The sequence below is a fragment of the Gallinula chloropus genome (assembly GCF_964237585.1).
Source record: "Gallinula chloropus genome assembly, chromosome: 15".
In the NCBI taxonomy this organism is placed as follows: domain Eukaryota; kingdom Metazoa; phylum Chordata; class Aves; order Gruiformes; family Rallidae; genus Gallinula; species Gallinula chloropus.
In genome coordinates this window covers 674,916-691,848 of record NC_140100.1, presented here as the reverse complement: position 1 = coordinate 691,848, position 16,933 = coordinate 674,916, and the positions used below count along the sequence as shown (strand labels likewise).

Below are 16,933 nucleotides of genomic sequence, written 5' to 3'. Positions count from 1 at the left end.
CCGGCAGTGGAACAGACATCTAGGTAAACACAGACACTGGCTGCTTACAGACAGCACCGTCCACTGCAGGAGATCCTGCCACGGGGTCCACCCCAGTGCCACAGCCCCACCAGCCCGCCAGCGCCGAGGCTGCAAGCCCCCCAGGCAGCCTCTGAACCAGAACACTGGAAACAGCCCGGGCATCCCTCTGCACTGCTGGGAAGAACAGAACAGCCTGTGCCAGGATGAAGGGAATGGAAATTTGCCTCATTGGTGCTGTAGGTGTATCACCCAGCCCAACTTTATGTCATGTATCTAAGTCTTACCCTTTTGGATGGTTCCCCTTTATTTCTCAGTATTGAGTTAACCCCACCTTGCGTCACCAGTAACTGCAGCTCCTCTGAACACCACTCTCTGCTGCCCCAGGAACAGGCTGAAGGAAGCACAAGCTGCAGGTTCACTTGCATTTTCTGTAGCTTTTTTTTCCCCTTCAGGTTGAGTTATTTTTAACCTGGCTCAATTCCCAAATTAGATTCACTGCCTGGTGGCAGGAGACGTTGTAGCAGGGCGCTCGGAGAAACAGGGACCGTGTGCTACGGCTGCAAAGGAAGGTGTAGGAGTCCAGAGGGGTTGGGCTGGCACTGCTGCCGGATGATGTGCAGGTGGAGGTGCAGCCTCGGCTTCCCGTTTGTCACCTGCATTCGCTGAGAGGTCCAAGAAGTTGTCCAAATGCACACAAGAGCTGGGGGGGTGTTTATGAGTTCAGAACACACACCCCCACCCCCACACACCCCCCCACACCACACACAATTTCCTAGGGCTTCCCCTCAGCCCACCTTGGGAAGACAAAGCCATTAGCTGTAGGTGGTTGTTACTGCTGCCACCTGAGATCACCCCTTAACCCTCTCCCAATGCAAGGGAGAGCTGCACACACAGGACAGTTTGAAGTGCCAAAAAGGAGTCCAGGACTGACACAGCCACCAGTATCCCCTTGCTAAATCCAGAAGAGACAAGACTTGACCCTGTCATGAGCGCATCTCGTGCCCTCAGCAAAGAGAGATGGCAAACACAGGCCACTGATTTTCCAGGAGCTTCGTCCTGCCCTCCTGCTACCCAGCTCCTACCCCCACAGGCCAGCAAGAACTTGTGAGAGACCTTGTGGGAGGCACTTGGGAGGCTGCAGTCTGTCCCTGGAGAGCGTCGGGCCTTGCAAGTCCTGAGGCTGGGGGAGGATTTTCCCTGCGTGCCTTGGCGCTGTGATGCAGGAACTCTGGTATGAGCTGCAAAGCCGTGACTGCCTCAGGAGCTAAATGAAGCGTGGACTGCAGGGAAAATGAACAGCATCCACCAGTGAGTAACAGCAACACAAATGGAGCAGCTTTTCAGGACACAACCCTTTGAACCTGAAACAGAAAACTCCCACTCAGAGGTACCTCACTCTGGGTTTACCTGTGTCAAAAGAAGAAGATGGCTAATATCTGTAGAGCAGAGAGACACCAGGAGCAGAGGTGGTGAATCCTGTGTGTCAGAGACAAAGGTAATTCTCACCTGAGGAACCAGGGATGGTTTGTACATTAAGGCTGGATGGAACCAGCAGAAAGCTGTAAAATCCATATCCCCGTGGTCAGACTGCCAAGGAAACAAGGTTCATGGAGAGTTGTTCTCCTTAGATCTGCTGTTACCCTGTAGCTGAAAACTGCAGCTGAGTTTCTGGGATCAGTGTCTCTTAATGAAGTTTGTATTTCCCCAATGCCTACTTACTTTCCAGGTTCCTGCCCGTCTCGGTAAACTAGGTCTCCCAAGGAAAGCCAACCCCTGAGCCATCACAGATAAAATCCTCCTCCTGAAAATCCTTCTGCCACAGAGCAGGAAAACCTAAAAAAACCCCTGCAGCATCTGAAACAAACCAACCCCACAGGTTGCTGAGAGTTGAGAGAGAGCCAGGCCAGGGAGCTCTGACAGCAGCAGGCGTCCCTTCGCCCCCCCAGCCCGACCCGACCCGCAACGGCCGCTTCCCCTGGGCTGCTGCTGCAGAGCCACCCAGCTCCATGGCTGTCTGCAGGGCTGACTCACTCTGCAGTGCACGCACAGCCACAGCCGCGCAATCTGCCACACTACAGAGCAGCTCCTGTGCCAGCAGACGCCGCCTCTTCCCGTCAGGCACTCTCCACATCTCTGTTTGGCACTCTGAGGCTGCCCATTCCTCTCTTCCACACCCCCCCTGCCAGACGGGCTGTGCTCTGACCTGTGCTGCTGTCAGGCAGCACCGAAAGGTCCCTGGGTTTCTTACAGCCCTGAGTCCCTGCAGGGATTTGCTGATGCATCAGTGAAAGACTTGAAATGCGAGTTTTCACCTGGGAGTCATCAGTGAGGATCTAGAGCATCTGCCAGAGGAGGCTGGGCTGAGGCAACACCTTCAGATTGTTAATTCTACTCCCGGTGCACTTGCTGGTACTCTGCCTGTGCCCTGCTCTCCTCACTCGCCTGCATTTATGTATTAAGTAGAAAGGATTCCAAGGCATAAAGCAAAATGCCATGGCAGGGATTTTGCCTGCATTTGGTCACCTAAGTATCCATTTCCATCCTGAGCCTGGTAAGTGCCTTCTGCGAGGTGTCACAAAGCTACAGTGGATCTTACAGTTCCTGTAGCTGATGCCTTCAAATTCCTTAGCTCTCTTAGACATGAGAAATACCACCAGCACTTAGCTGCTCTGAAATGCAATTTGCCCACACACTTTTGTAAATTGGGGAAAAAAAAAAGCCTGGCAGCATGCTCCTGGTGAAGGAAGTAAAACCAGATCTTAAACATTTCTGCAGCCCCAGCCAGGACCTTCTCCTGTCTTGCTACATAAGCAAAATACAGACCCTCTCACCAGAACTGAGATGCACATGGCATGGTGTCCAGAGAGCCTGAATTTCTGATTCACCCTTTCGCAGCTGCAGGCTCTGCTGGACTGCACAGAAGTACTGGCAGCTACAATCAGTGCAGAGAGAATTACACTGGTTTCCACAGATGCTTCTGACCCCTGGGTACAGCCTAATTCACAAGTTGATTCACCTGCTTTTGCTGAAGAAAAGAATGACCAGGGGAGGAACTTTTCCCTTACCCCAGGACACATTTCAGCAAGTACCAAGGATTTTCCTTCAACCATCTTATGTGTTTGCACCACTGTGCAGACTGCCATGAACAGCCCTTCCAAAACACAAACCCAGTGTACAGCCCCCCCAAAGCACCTGGTAAACAAACCAGCTTTATACCAGAGAGAACAAGCCAATTACTTTGGTAATAATTACTCATGACCAACAGTTGTTCAAACTCCCCTTTCACAAGTCTGAAGATCCATGCTAGCAGAATGTTTGGCTCACAGCTGAAGCCTCCTGAATCATCCCCAGTTCAGACCTGCTACCCAGGACATGCACAATGTGCCACCAGGCTTAGGCTGGTTAAACCTGCCAGGTGAAAAGCTCCAACAAGCTTCAGTGACACCCTTGTGCTCTGCCCAGAGCTCTTCATGGTGCTTAAACCAGCTTTGTTTGCTGCAAAGGTACACATACATTCCCAACCAGGTTAAGAGGAGACCCCAGCAGATCACTCCATACTCCTCAGCTGTTTGACCAAGGGAACTGTTAGTACTCAGCAGCCACATAACATTAACGTTGGGGTGAACAAGGTAAAGCTTGACCTGTTCTCCACACTATACACCTAACCTTAAGGTAGCATACACCCAAAGGCAGTGTGGAACAGGCTCTGTGTTTTTGAAGGTCCAAAGTCTGTTTCCCATTTGAAATCCTCATGACAAGAGGTTGCCACAGCATTCACCAGCTGCACAAGCAGGACTCCTCAGCAAACCCATTGGGTTGATGAGACTATTGTGCAGGTATCTAAGAGGCAATTGCTGCCAGTGGTGTAACTTCCCAGCCAGCTACATTTCTGCAGAGCCAGCACGAGGACAAGCTGCCTGCAGGCCCTTCAGCAAGTGACAAGGAATAGGAGCTGCTGAGCCTGCAGCCCCACTCATCTGCTCAGGCCATGCTGCACAGCCCCTTGCATGGCCGTGCCACATGCCAGAGCGAAGCTGCTGCTTGGCCAGGGTGAGCACAGCACTGCAGCCACCCTGCATTCCTGCTCACCTCGCGTACTGCCACAGGCAGCAGCTGGAAACAGCACTGCTGCTTGCCCAGGGAAAAGGGGGAATGGTTTAGCAGTGATGACAGCACCACTTGTGCACGGTGCTGTCACGTCAGGACCCTGCCTCCCCACTCAAGGAGCCCCTCTCGCTTCCTAAAGGAGGAGCCACAAGCATGAAATCAGAGGCAGGGGACTCATTACAGCTGTAGTGAGGAAGTTTTATTTGGAAACATGGTTTAAGTTTGTAACCCAACACTGGGTGCACGACTCTGATGCCGGAGCATACGCAGGTACTACTGAAACACAGGAGTGTTTCGGACAGTTGCTGTAATAAAACACAAAATTCTCATACTCCAATACCAGGACACTACAGCAATCTTCAGAATCAAAGTTACAGCCAAGGAATTCTCTGCACTTACAATTAACCCCACAGTGTAATCTACCTATATATAAGATTAATATATATAGCATGGGAAATTGAAAATCCTTGCTCCATAGATGTATGAACATGTCAAGTCTTTTATAAATAAACATCCAGTGAAGAGAAAAAATTACATTTCTAGTTCATATTTATACATAAAGTACTAACAGCAATGGGTGGAAAATTGCACACAGGCCACCCCAAGCCATGCAGCAGGCTTGGAGCAGCCCATCCAATTTAATATTGAAGTACACACAGGACAGACGAGTCACTAACATACATTGCGCATTTACAAGAGATCAACTACCAAATTGGGACAACTGTACACATCGGAGAGACCATTTCATTCTGGAGCTTTTTTTAACTGTGGATTTGTTACATCTCTTTACATCGTATCACAACGTTTACTTTGTGGAGAGGATAAGGGCAACAATGAGGCCATAGAGCCCCAAGACTTCAGCGAAGATCAAGATCAGGATCATGCCCACAAATAACCTGGGCTGCTGTGCTGTTCCCCGTACGCCGGCATCGCCCACGATGCCGATGGCAAAGCCAGCGGCCAGACCGCTGAGGCCCACGCTCAGGCCAGCGCCCAGCTGAAGGAAGCTCCTGTGGGACAGATGAAGAGAGTTTCAGTGGCAAGCAACACAATGCCAAAGTTCAGCCTAACCTTTCCTTGCCATCCCCAAAGAAGTGAGAATTAACATTTAAAGGGAACCTCCTTCCTGCAGGAAGCGCCTCCACACTCTGAGCTCAGTATGTCTCCACACTGATGCTTCCTGAGGCTCCCAGCTCTGATGCACAGCTGCCCATTAAGATCTTCAGCTGACACTCAGGCTTGGTTCATACACTAAGCTCAGCTACCAGGCCTGGGAGCTCACACAGCCACCCAGCTTGTCCACTGCCACTTCAGTCAGCTGCAGGCTCCACAGGCTGCCAGCGCTGTACTTACTCCAGCCATCTGGGCTAGTGCTTGCCAAAGTGCCTGTCCCACAGTCTCTCATCTTTAGCAACCATCTTATGCAGCCACAGCACACCCAGGTGATGGTCAGGTCTCTCGCACTGCAGGAGCTGGACAGGAATGGTCTGGTTTTTGAGGAAGGGGTACCTGAGCAGTCCCCCTCACCATCTGGTCACCTGGTAACAAGCATCTGTACTTGCCATTCCTTAGATCATGGCTCATCAGGGCAGCCACACTGCTCAGGGGCTACAGTTTGTACAGTGACAGACCTCTATTCTTCGACCTCAGCAGCCCTGTTTTATTCCAGGTCTCCACCAAGCCAGTTCCAGCTATTCTTACAAGCCAGAGCAGATTAAGTTTCAGACTGTAGCTGGTGCAGAGGCCCAATGTATAGTCTGAGGATTGATTTACCAGTGCATAAAGCAACAAGCAATATTAATTATTTACTCGCACCTCCCAGGCAACAGGAGAACTCAGTCTGATTAGACAGCCTTGGAAAGACCTGTGTATGCCAGGCCAAGAATTTGGCACCGTAACAAGCTCAGGCTCCTACCAAGGTACTGCCTGTGCAGCTTCTTTCACACCACTGCGTTATCTCTAGCAGTGGGATGCCCAACCTGTTCCCTAATGCAGCAAACTGACCAGGCAGCAGTACCACTGAGGCCAAGGCATTAGGTAGGACAGCTGAAAGAGTCCACACTGCTAAGCCCAGGTTTGGAGCAGAGCACTGGCAGTCCTTCCCAGGGCCCTCAGCAACCCCCCCACCCAGTCAGCAGCACCAAGCCAGTGACAGGTGACACACAAGACTGGCAGGTGTGGTAACTTACTTGAATAGCGTGATAGAAGGGGAGAGGGCATTGGCAATGAGGACTGCCACTACGAGCCCATAGATGGCTATAATACCCGCCATGACTACAGGGATGATGGACTTCATGATGAGCTCAGGCCTCATGACAGACATGGCTGCAATACCCGTGCCGCTCTTTGCCGTTCCGTACGCAGCTCCCAAGGCTGGAAGAGGAAAGACACGCATTAGACACATCCCCAAACGCCATCTCCTTCACTAGGCTGCAATATCAGAACAGTTGAGTCAGCACAAGGAAGAACTGTGCAAAACATGGTCACTTGACTGTTTGGTTTGTCAGCCAGGAATATTCTCCCCATGGATGAGGAAGTGACCTATCCGGAGTCCTACACCAAAGCTGCACCAATAAAAAGGCACTGTGCAAACAGTGCTGATAACAGAAAGCCTTAAGCTAGCTTCACAGCAGGGCATACTCCCTAACAGACATTTATAAAACACAAGGTACAAATCTTAACTCATTACTTCAGGGTTTGTGCCCTCCAAACCCACACTGCAAGGTCTTACTAGGCTGAACTGCAGAACTAAAACCCAAAGCCCATCTTCACTGCAACAGGATGTAACCCAGCTTTCAGGCAGGTTTTATAGTCACTGAACTCTGAGCCACCTGGGCTTTCTCACATGCACCCAGTGTTTAACAGGTCACCTTCACAGGGCTTCTTCCACAGGACATTCCATTTCAGCTTCAGACACGTACTGAGATAGCAGTGAACTCACATATTACTGCTGCGCCTCATTGCTTGGAGAAAGGACACCCTCTTCATGTGCCAATAACCCTGAAAGGCTTCAAGTCCAGTCATCATTCCAGCTACTCACAGCACAACACCCTACACCCTTATGGTTCACTGTTCACCCGTGTAAGCACTTGAGCAAAACCTACATGTCGAAGTGGAACACGGGCTTATCACCTCCAACCAAGAATTGCCAGAAGAATCCCAAAGCACCACCTCAAAAAGCAACTTCTGCCTTCAGAACTTTGTGTAGGCTCACTACAGCTTCTCTCGTTCTTTGACTCTGGAGTCCTTGAAAGGGCCCTTCCAACCTTGTTCTGGAATACTCCAGGAACTCCTGAACTCTGCATTGCACTTGCTGTCACCCAGGGACCATCAGCAGGTCAGCAGCCACACAGGACTAAGTCCCTGAAGCAGCACTGCAAGGTATATGGAAGGGCAGGGAGTGTCCTTCAGACACCATCAGGCTGACATTCAAAGACAGCAGTGCTATTCAGCCTGAAAACGCTCTTGCCTGCTCTAAAAGGCTACTGGGCAGTACTAACCAGCAGGATTTAAAATCTTTGTTGCTCTGAGAACAGAGTTTGCCTCACCCTCTTAAAAACTGCAGTTTGTACAAGGGAGAGCTGCTGTAGCTGCCTTACATCAGCATCCAAGCGCAAGATGGGACACCCTGCCCAGAGGAGTCCCCAAGAGGCACCCACAGGCTTTCCTGCTTCTCACCCAGCGTTTCCATAACCCCTGTCTGAGCAGCAATCCTCCTGGCTTTGCACTCAGGAACTTCAGAAGATCAACAAGGGCAGCACTGCTGCACTAAGGCAAGGCTCACCATCAGAAGGAGTCCTGTTTCAGTTACAGAAATGGAAGGGAAAGCCTCATCACCCACAAACTGGCTCTGCACCAGCAAAGGCCTTGAGCCTTGACTGCCAGAGCCAGGCATGGAGGGCTGTGCAGAGTGCTTCACAACTGGAATCAAGCTGTGCAGGAACCAGAGCCAAGAGCACAAGACTGGTTTTACCAGCAAATGCAAGTGGAGCCTGGAAGCTAAGCTCAGGCCTCAGAGTCTAGAAAGAAATCACCAGCTTGAATTAGGAACCTTCTCTGAGGACTGGAAGTAGGTGGAATCGAGATTCAGGCTACTGATTTCTACACTGGCATTTAGCAGAAGCCACTTCTCCTTCAGAATAGCTTTAAGCCTCCCCAGAAACATCAAGGCTCATGAGGGAAGTTGGCTATTTAAAATGAGATCAGTCATTACTTCCTCCAAGCCTGAGTTACTCCAAGGTGTTGCAATTACTGCAGTGATGGATTACAGAAACTGATTTTGTAATCCCACTGACAGAAAGCCAGCCTGCCTAAGCCTTTGGGGGGAGGCAGTTTGTCAATTCCCATTTTTAGGGAACACGTACAAGCTTATGCCTTGAACTTGGCCTAGGCAAATTAACAAAGTCTGTATGTAGTGGCAGCTAGGTATAACATCACTTCTTTAGATGGCCCTGAAGACCTGTTACACTCCTACTGGTGAACAGGCACAGGCACTCCACATACAGCTCCATAGCTTGGCACACCCGCTCCCCATGACTGCTCTATCAGCATCCTGACCACAGGGATTATGCTGACACCCACAACAGCTGCATCTCCAGCATCTTGGCTTACTGCTCTTTACTAGCCTGAGAAGTTCTCTCCTCACACCTCTGAGGACATGCCAGTATTATATTCCAGACAGATGACACCCACTCCCCACCCTGAGACTGCCTTCTCCCAGCACAGCTCCTCAGCTGAGGAGCATCTGGCTCCTGCACATCCTGACTCGCAGCTCCTGGCAGCTGAGAACATTAGAAGCACACATGCCTCACATGCTACATCTAAAACTGCCCAGTGAATTGGAAGGACGTGTTTCCCACAGCCCTCTCAGTGAGCAGGGTTTGAAGAGCTCTGTGGAAGAGAGTGAAAATGGAACAAGAGCTGTGCCACTGTGACACACCAAGACACCATGTATTTGTTTCAGATCATGCAGCTCCATCACCTCAACACACACACACCAATTAAGCTGCATCTCCACCTCTAAAGCACCCAGAGCTATCAAATCGTTTACCTGGCAGCTGGAGCAGCACTTCACCTCTCCCACTATCAAAGCAGCAGCGACTCTGGTCTACAGCCTGTCACTTTGCTGTTTATAAGTTCAATGGTGTTACAATGCAGACAAGTTGCTTTACACATCCTTCAAGGCTACCTACTGCCAGTAAGCCTGCTTCACACGTCAGATGTGAAGCATTTCATGAGAGTATCTCCTTGAACTGGTGAGCCAGAGCTGATTTAGTGCTGCTCCCAGGGACAAACACACTCCTCCAGACTGTGGATATGCTGCACCTGGCCAGAGCTGTTCTGTTCTAGTGGTCAAGAGCAGCAGCAGCAGCCCAGCTGTGCAGCTCCAAGGTGAGGATGGGCTAGAAAGTAACATGCCACACAGGCATCAGCTTCAGCATGGCCTGAGACTAGCTGTAGTCTTGCCTCTGCTAGGACCTGCAGCAAAGCTTTGCTCTGATACTCACTGCCAGCACTCAAGTAGGCCTGCAGCTTAGTCCAAGTGCCAGTCCAAATATTAGGCCCAATCTTTGTAGCTGTAGTTACAGCACTCAGGAAAGTCATGCAGAGGGAGCATTAATCTTGCAGTTATCTGCAAGTCACCTCAGGCGACACTCCCTTGATACAGAGAGGCTGAGAGCAAAAGCCTTGCTTTGGGTCTCAGAGCCCCACAGCCAGACCTGCCGTGGCCTTCCAGGCAGGGAGGAGCTGCAGGACAGCCAGACACGCTCAGCCCAGGAACACAGAAGTTCAGAACCAGCCACACACTCCAGCAGCATTCTGTCTGTTCAGAGCCAGTGGCTCCTGTGTCCCACCATGGAGAAGCAGGTTTCATGCTGCAGTGAAGACTTCCAGAGCACTAACAGCACAACATCCCTGCACTAGGAAGCAAGTTAGTAACAAAGGTCAAGGTTCCAATTAAGATACCAGGGGTTCCTACCACAGCAAGTCTGAAAGACCATCCTGGGTACAATCACATACATCTGGGGCTTTTTATAATTAATCCATTATCAAATGGGCTGCCCTCCACAGCAGACAGGCTTCCCTGGAAGCAGGTACCCATGCACCTCAGTGCCTGCTCATCCCTGAGCAGGCTGTTCTTAAATGGTTGGAGAACTGGTGATACCCAGGTGAAGCACAGCTCCTGCTCTGCCATGGCAGGAGCCAGGGAGCTGTGCCTGAGCCTAGGCAAGTTCAGAGCAGGCTGGCTGAAGACTGGCTGTAGCCAGGCCCCCAGTGCTGGCTGGGGGGTAAGCAGATAAGCTGCCCTGCAGGAAGTCAGGCTCTGAACGCCTTTCCTGAGTCACCTGGTAGAGGATTAGGGACAGCACGCTTTTTGTTCTTCCCTAATGTTATCAGAGGGTGTGGGAATTTCAAACAAGCCTAGCACTGTCAGCATTATCCAAAACCACCTGCAAGGCTGAGGTGCCATTTACTCTTCAGTAAACTTGAGAACTATTTGAGAGCTTAAGTCTACCAGCTCCTGGAGGAGCTGCTGCAATAGCAGCAGTCCAAAGGAAATGAGAAAAGGAGTCCAAGCAGCCAGGACTGCTTCAACAAGTACTCTGGATGGTCTGGCAAGGCACACAAAGCCAGCTTTTTTTGTTGAAGTGTGGTAAGGCTGACCCTTTACACCATGAAGTACAGGCTTGCTCTTCTACAAGCAGCAAAGTCCAGTCCAGATCTTTACCATCATACAAGCACCCCTGACAACCTTAAAGACAACCAGCTTCACAGACAGGGTGGACCATTCACCCCAGGTACTGACTGGCAGAGTTGTTTGTTCCACCAGTGTGCAGCAGCCCTGGTCATGTGGCTGGTGCAGCAGCAGCTCACACTGCAGCTCAGCTGCCTCACTCTGCAGTGTGGGAAAGCCCAGGTCATCTGACTGCAGGGACCAGACACTGGGGCAGCCAGACTGGCCTGACCTGAAGCCTGGTGCCCACAAGGCTTGTCTGGAGGAAGCGAGTTCAGCAAGTTATGCCTTACTGCTTGGTGGGGACACCAAGCTGGAGGAAGCATCTCCTCTGTGAAACCATTGTTTCACACACCACTGAACAGCCTGATCAGAACAGAGAGGTTTTCAGCTTGCAATTGCTGCTCAACACCAGTCAGGCTCTGGCCAGATGGTAGTTTTAGGAAGCAAAAAAAGGGAAGTTGACTAAGAGGTCCCGAGGCAGCCACCATTTATCTCCAGTGCTGCTCTGAATAATCCCAGAGGGAAGTACTTGCCCACGCTGGCTTCAGGGAGACAGGGTTCCCATCAGGTAGGCTTGGAAGCCACAGTACAAGCAGGAGCCTGAGAGAGGTCTGCAGAGCCAGTGCTTTATGCTGATGCTCATCTGGTTTTCAGATGTTCCCAAAACTCCACATTTACTGATTGGAAGTGTCCTTGTTGAGGTATCTTCCTTTAATTTAACCAAGCTGTAGAAATACTGCCTGTTTACTTCTGTTACACCACATATCTTCACAGTCCACCAACCTACCTGCTGCTAAAGATGAATACTTAAGCTAGTCTCTCTGCTGCACAGTCTGGTAGCTCAAACATCTGACCTGCTGAGCTTTCCTGCCCACACCACCATGTCTTTGAAGTATGTGATCTGGAAGAGAAGACTACCTTGAGCCACACTCTGTTCTGCCATTTCATCCCCTCAGGAGGAGGTCTACAGCTCCCTACCAAGGAGCAAGCAGCTCTCCTCACTACTATCTCCCCACCTCCTGAGACACAGTATTTCAAGCAGCACAGGTGTCATTTGCCTTCAAGGCTGCAAGATGTCTGTAGTCACGATGCCTCCTAGAATTGGACTGCAGAGCTGTCAGCTGGATGTTCCCAGCCAGCAATTTCACTAAGGAGGTCCCTCACTAGCTAACCAACTGCCACAGTATCTGCAGCCCCAGTTTAAAATAAAAGTACTCTCTCATTAGCTCTGCAGCAGCAATGAGGAGCTGGACATGGGACTAACAGTGCTGGCTACAGTTCTCTTCATTAGCAGCCTTCCAGACGCTGATAGTGAAGCCACATTGAACATACTCAATACCCAGAGTGCAGGTTTTCTAAGGAAAACTCTTACCACGTTTTGGGGGGCACGGTGGGGTGGTGTATCCGGGTCATTGTGGGGTTCTTCCTACACAGCATCACCAAGCCCAGAGCCAGCTCTGCCAAACACCATGCTTCCCAACTCCAGCATGGAAAATCTGCCACAATTCGATCACTCAACAGCATCTGACACTGAGCCAAGTGCATGCTCTACGTGTGGGCAAGAGGGAACCCAAGCTATCAGAACAGGTTGTAATCAGCAAGCCAGTAGTCAGGCTCGAAGATAGCCAAGGTCACAGCAGCCTGCTGTAGTCTTTCTAGCTCCCATCAGTACTGGCTGAGCAGAACAAGCCCTGCTATCTTCCTACCATCTGCAGTTAATGTTCAAACATCAAACACTGCTGCATAAAGTTGCCTGTTGTCACACCAAACTAGCCTGGACAGTACAGAACCTGAACATGTTTACTAGAAACAGGTCTCAGGACTACAAGCTCCAGAAGGATCTGATCTTTAGATACAGCATGAGTCAGACATGATCACTGCACTAATTAACACTCCTCTGGAGCAGTTTTGGATAGTTTGACACTGCTTGTCCAGACTTAGCTCCTCACTTCTGTATCAGGGTGGGTTTTCTTAACAACTGATGTTCAATTAACATCACAGCACGCTGCAGTGTGACATCCTGATTAGGAAGGCTACATGACACTGCAAGTTCTAGTTTACTCCATATTGACACCTCTGCCATATTGCCTGCAAACCCCAGGCTGCAGTCCAGGAGAGCTCAGAACTGAAGGCAGTGACTGAGCCCGTGAGGTGCACTCAGACCCTAGAGCAGGCAGCAAGAACTCCATGGCTCAGACCTGCTGGTCACAGCACCATCTGACACCGACTGTGCACCAAGGGTCAGCCACATACCCACAGCAAGTGACAGTCACCAAGCCTGAGCACTCACCCTGAATTCCCCAACCCAAGCCTCCCTCTGCCTTGCAACCCCACAGCACCACGCAGCCGAACCGTGGCTCTGAGGAAGTGTTCCACCTCTAGTTGAGATCTGCCAAGCAACACCTGGAAATCCCACTGCTGCACTGACTCGAGTCTGCATCCCCCACCAGCATTTCCACTGCAGCAAGTGTGAGCATCACCAAGCCAGCAACTAGAAGACACACAGCCCTGCTTGCTTTTGCTTCTGAGGTCAGTTTTGCAAGAGGAATCCAGTGACTCCCTCCTCAGGTAAAAAGCTCAGCGTAGGACCCTAACCACAGCTATTTTTCAGAAGAATGTTGCTGCCTTTTCTAAATAACTAGGTCTTAGTCTATTCCTCCATCACCTTCATTAGCCAAGGGGCAGGCAGGGCAGCAGCTGCATCACTGCCACGCTGTTTTCAGGGGAGTCCTTACCTGTCCAGTGCAAGTACAATGCTTCAGCTCCAAGGTGGCTGGTCACTACTTGTCCTCAGCACAGGGCATCCGCATCCCACCGCTGGGTACAGGCTGGGCAGGACTGAGCACACCCAGCCAGGCTTTTTCTTTGCCAAGATTAAAACCATTAACACGGCCAGTGTGAAACCAGCCAACGGTGCCAACACCAGCACTGCTAGACAGCTTCCTCTCAAACACCAGTTTTAATCCACTGTCTACTTAGCTATTTACACAGTCTAATCTGCCACACTAATCAATCAAGAGCAGCTCTGCAGATCCTGCTTCCATCCCAGAAGCTATTGTCATAAAGGGATAGAAACATATGCAACCCCAGCTAGAGCCAATTCAATGCTTGGGTGCTTGGGAGCCAGATTAGGCAGCAGAGGTGTCTGTAGGCTCACACAGGTCTTCAGAAGAGAAGACCAGACAGATTCCTGGTCCTTGTACTGGTAACTGTAACAGTGGCATTAGGAGAACAGCCAGCTGAAGCCCTCCCCATGTCCCACCCCAGAGAGAACGGCAAGTCTGTACCCATCAGGACACAGCAACCACTCCCTAGGAACAGCGTTCGTTCTTTGCAGGTTTACTCCGGCTTTAAGAGAGAGACAAGGCACCATATGATGGTCTTGCTAGTGTGAGAAGAGCATTTGTGGGCTCCCTCCTCAACAGGAAGAGCCATGCTGCAGAGTGACCCGGTTTACTGCGTACTGACCCTTGGGACCTCCCGAGGCAGCCAGACGGGCACTAGGGAAGCGCTTCCCTTCCCCAGGGCTTCACACAGCTCCATTCCAGAGGGAAGGGCCAGGAGCCTGCCGCTTCCTCACAGCGTCACGAGCATCCCCAGAGCTGACTCCGCTGCGGGGGGCCGGCGCATTCACCTTCCGACCTCACCACAAACCAGCCCCGGGGAATGCTTCCGAGAGCACCCCCGCCCCGCGGGGAGCCGGAGAGGCGGCGGGACGACCCTCCGCGCCCAAGCCAGCCCCCGAGGGACGAGCGGCCGCCAGGCCCCGCCGCGGGCCGCCCCCTCCGGCGCCGGGGGCCAGAGCCGCGGTTGGACAACCGCGGCTCTGGCCCCCGGCGCCGGAGGGGGCGGCCCGCGGCGGGAGGGGGAAGGGGAGGCGCGGCCGCCCCCGCGGGGCCGGTGCGGGCGGCAGCGCCGCCGCAGTCACGTGGCAGCGGGGGCTCGGCCGGCGGCACGCGCCGCGGTGACGTCACCCGCGCAGACCACCCCCCCCCCCTTTCGCCGCGCCCCGGTTGCCCGGATGGAGCTGGGGGGGGGTGTGGGGGGGGAACGACAAGGGCTGCCCCCACCCCCCCACCCGCCCCCCGGTTCCTCCATCCCTCCGGCCCCCTCCTCACCCCCGGTTCTCCCACCCCTCCCCTGTCCCACGGCCTGGCCGGGAGAACGGCCCCGTCCCACCGCACGCCAGGCCCGGCAGCGCGGATCCTGCCCCGACAAGGAAGAGGGGGGTCGGGAGGGGGGGAAGGACGCGGCCCAGGGGCACCCCCCACCCCCCCGGCGAGTCAGAGCGCGCTGCCCCCGCCCCGCCGCCCGCCAGCCGCAGGCCCCGCACCCCCCCCGCCCCCGCAGGCCGGACAGGCGCTCACCGCTGAAGACCATGGCAGCCGAGGCGCCCATCACGGCGAAGAAGGAGGCGTACTCGGGGCTGGCGCTGCTGGACATGGCTGCGCGGGCCGGGCCGGGGCGAAGCGGCGCTGGGAGCGGGAGCGAGAGAGGGCGGGGAGGGGACGCGGGAGGCTCCGCCGCGGCGCCGGTCCTCCGCAGGCAGCTCTCGGCCACAAAATGGCGGAGGCGAGGAGGGCGGGGAGGGAACGAGGGAGACGGGGCGGAGGCGGGCAACGGGAGGGAGGGAAGGGGGGGGCCGGCCTCGGGCGGGAGAGGCGGAGGCGGCGCGGAGCTCCGTCGCGGCAGCAGTGCGCGGCGGCCCGGGCGCTGCGCCCTAAATACTGCCTCCGCAGGACAAAATGGCGGCGGCCCGCCCGTCACGTGATCCGAGGCCCCCGCCCCCGCCCCCCCGCTCCGCCCTCGGCCGCCACCACCCGCGCAGGGCGGGGGGATCCCTCCCACCGCTCCTTGCTCCCGCGGCCCCGCTCCCGCGGCCCGTCCCGCATCCGAGGGCGATCGAAGCCTCCGATGCCTCCGCACCCCGCGCCCGAGACGGGCCCTCGTCCGCGCCGGCCCAGCCCCCGCCTCCCCCTCTCCGCTCTCTCTCCTCTCCCCTCCGCGCGGGTGGTTCGGTCCCGCCGGCGGCCGCGTCCCGCCGAGCGTGATTCAGCGCTCGTTAGCATAAGGGGCGTGGCCGTGGCGCGGGGCTGCCCCGGGCCGTGCGGGTGGCCGGTGCCCTCCCCGCTTCCCTCCCGCCCTCCGCCCGCCCCCCGCGCCCGCCGCCTCCGCCCGCCCGTGGGGACACGTCCTGGCGCTCGGGGACCGGCCGAAGGGCTGACAGCGCTCGGGAGGGGAGGGCTGTGGGGCACTGCCGGGGGGCCGCAGCCCCCGAGGGGGCCTCGTCCTGCCGCGGGCATGGGCGCTGCGGGCCCTGCGTGTGTGGCACCAGCACCAGCAGCACCGCTGCCACCATCACCCACCGCTGCCAGCATCACCCACCAGCACCACCATCACCCACCGCTGCCAGCATCACCCGGCGCTGCCACCATCACCCGGCGCTGCCACCATCACCACTGCCAGCGCTGCCAGCATCGCCCGGCGCTGCTTTCCCTGCAGCGCTGCACTCCGGGCTGTGTACTCTGTCACCGCTGATGTGGCTGTTACGCTGTTGCTGCTAATGAGAGTTCCCAGCAGCCCCAATTAACGTGAAGCCTCTCACCAGGCTGAGGACAATCCCTGCCCCAGAGGTCTGGAGCAACCGGCCCTTGGGTGAATTTCTCACCCCTCAGGCCCCGGTGGCCGTGGGGGTTCCTTCCCTTCGTTAAGCCCGAGTCTGGGCTGGTGAGGGGAGTGGCGACCGGAGGTGCTTCATCCCCCTCCTCACGGTGAGGTCTGTGCCGGGGGGCCCAGTGCCTGCTTGGGCTCCCTCCGGCTGTGTCCCCACCAGCCCTTGCCTGGCGCCGGCACCTCCCTGGACACCGCGCCCAACCCGGCTGCGGGGTGGGGTCCCTGCGGGGTGCGGAGCCCTGCGGGGTGGGGTCCCTGCGGGGTGGGGTCCCTGCGGGGTGCGGAGCCCTGGCAGAGGGCGGCACAAGCGTTCTGACTGACAGGGACAAGCCCCGCCAGCTGACCCCGTGGGATTTCTCTGTGAAGCGGCTGCACGCTGGGTGCCGATGTGGT

The 16,933-nt window shown here is 54.6% G+C and overlaps 1 protein-coding gene across 1 annotated transcript; it reads right to left on the bottom strand.

Annotated features, from left to right (window-relative positions):
• Positions 1 to 4,312: 4,312 nt before the first annotated feature.
• On the bottom strand, positions 4,313 to 15,589 carry ATP6V0C (ATPase H+ transporting V0 subunit c). Its single transcript, XM_084271127.1, has 3 exons — positions 15,235 to 15,589; positions 6,318 to 6,501; positions 4,313 to 5,138 (listed from the first exon to the last, which is right to left on the bottom strand). The coding sequence occupies exons 1-3, from the start codon at positions 15,308 to 15,310 to the stop codon at positions 4,934 to 4,936; spliced, it is 465 nt and encodes a 154-aa protein (XP_084127253.1). The 5' UTR covers positions 15,311 to 15,589; the 3' UTR covers positions 4,313 to 4,933.
• Between the last annotated feature and the right edge of the window lie 1,344 nt (positions 15,590 to 16,933).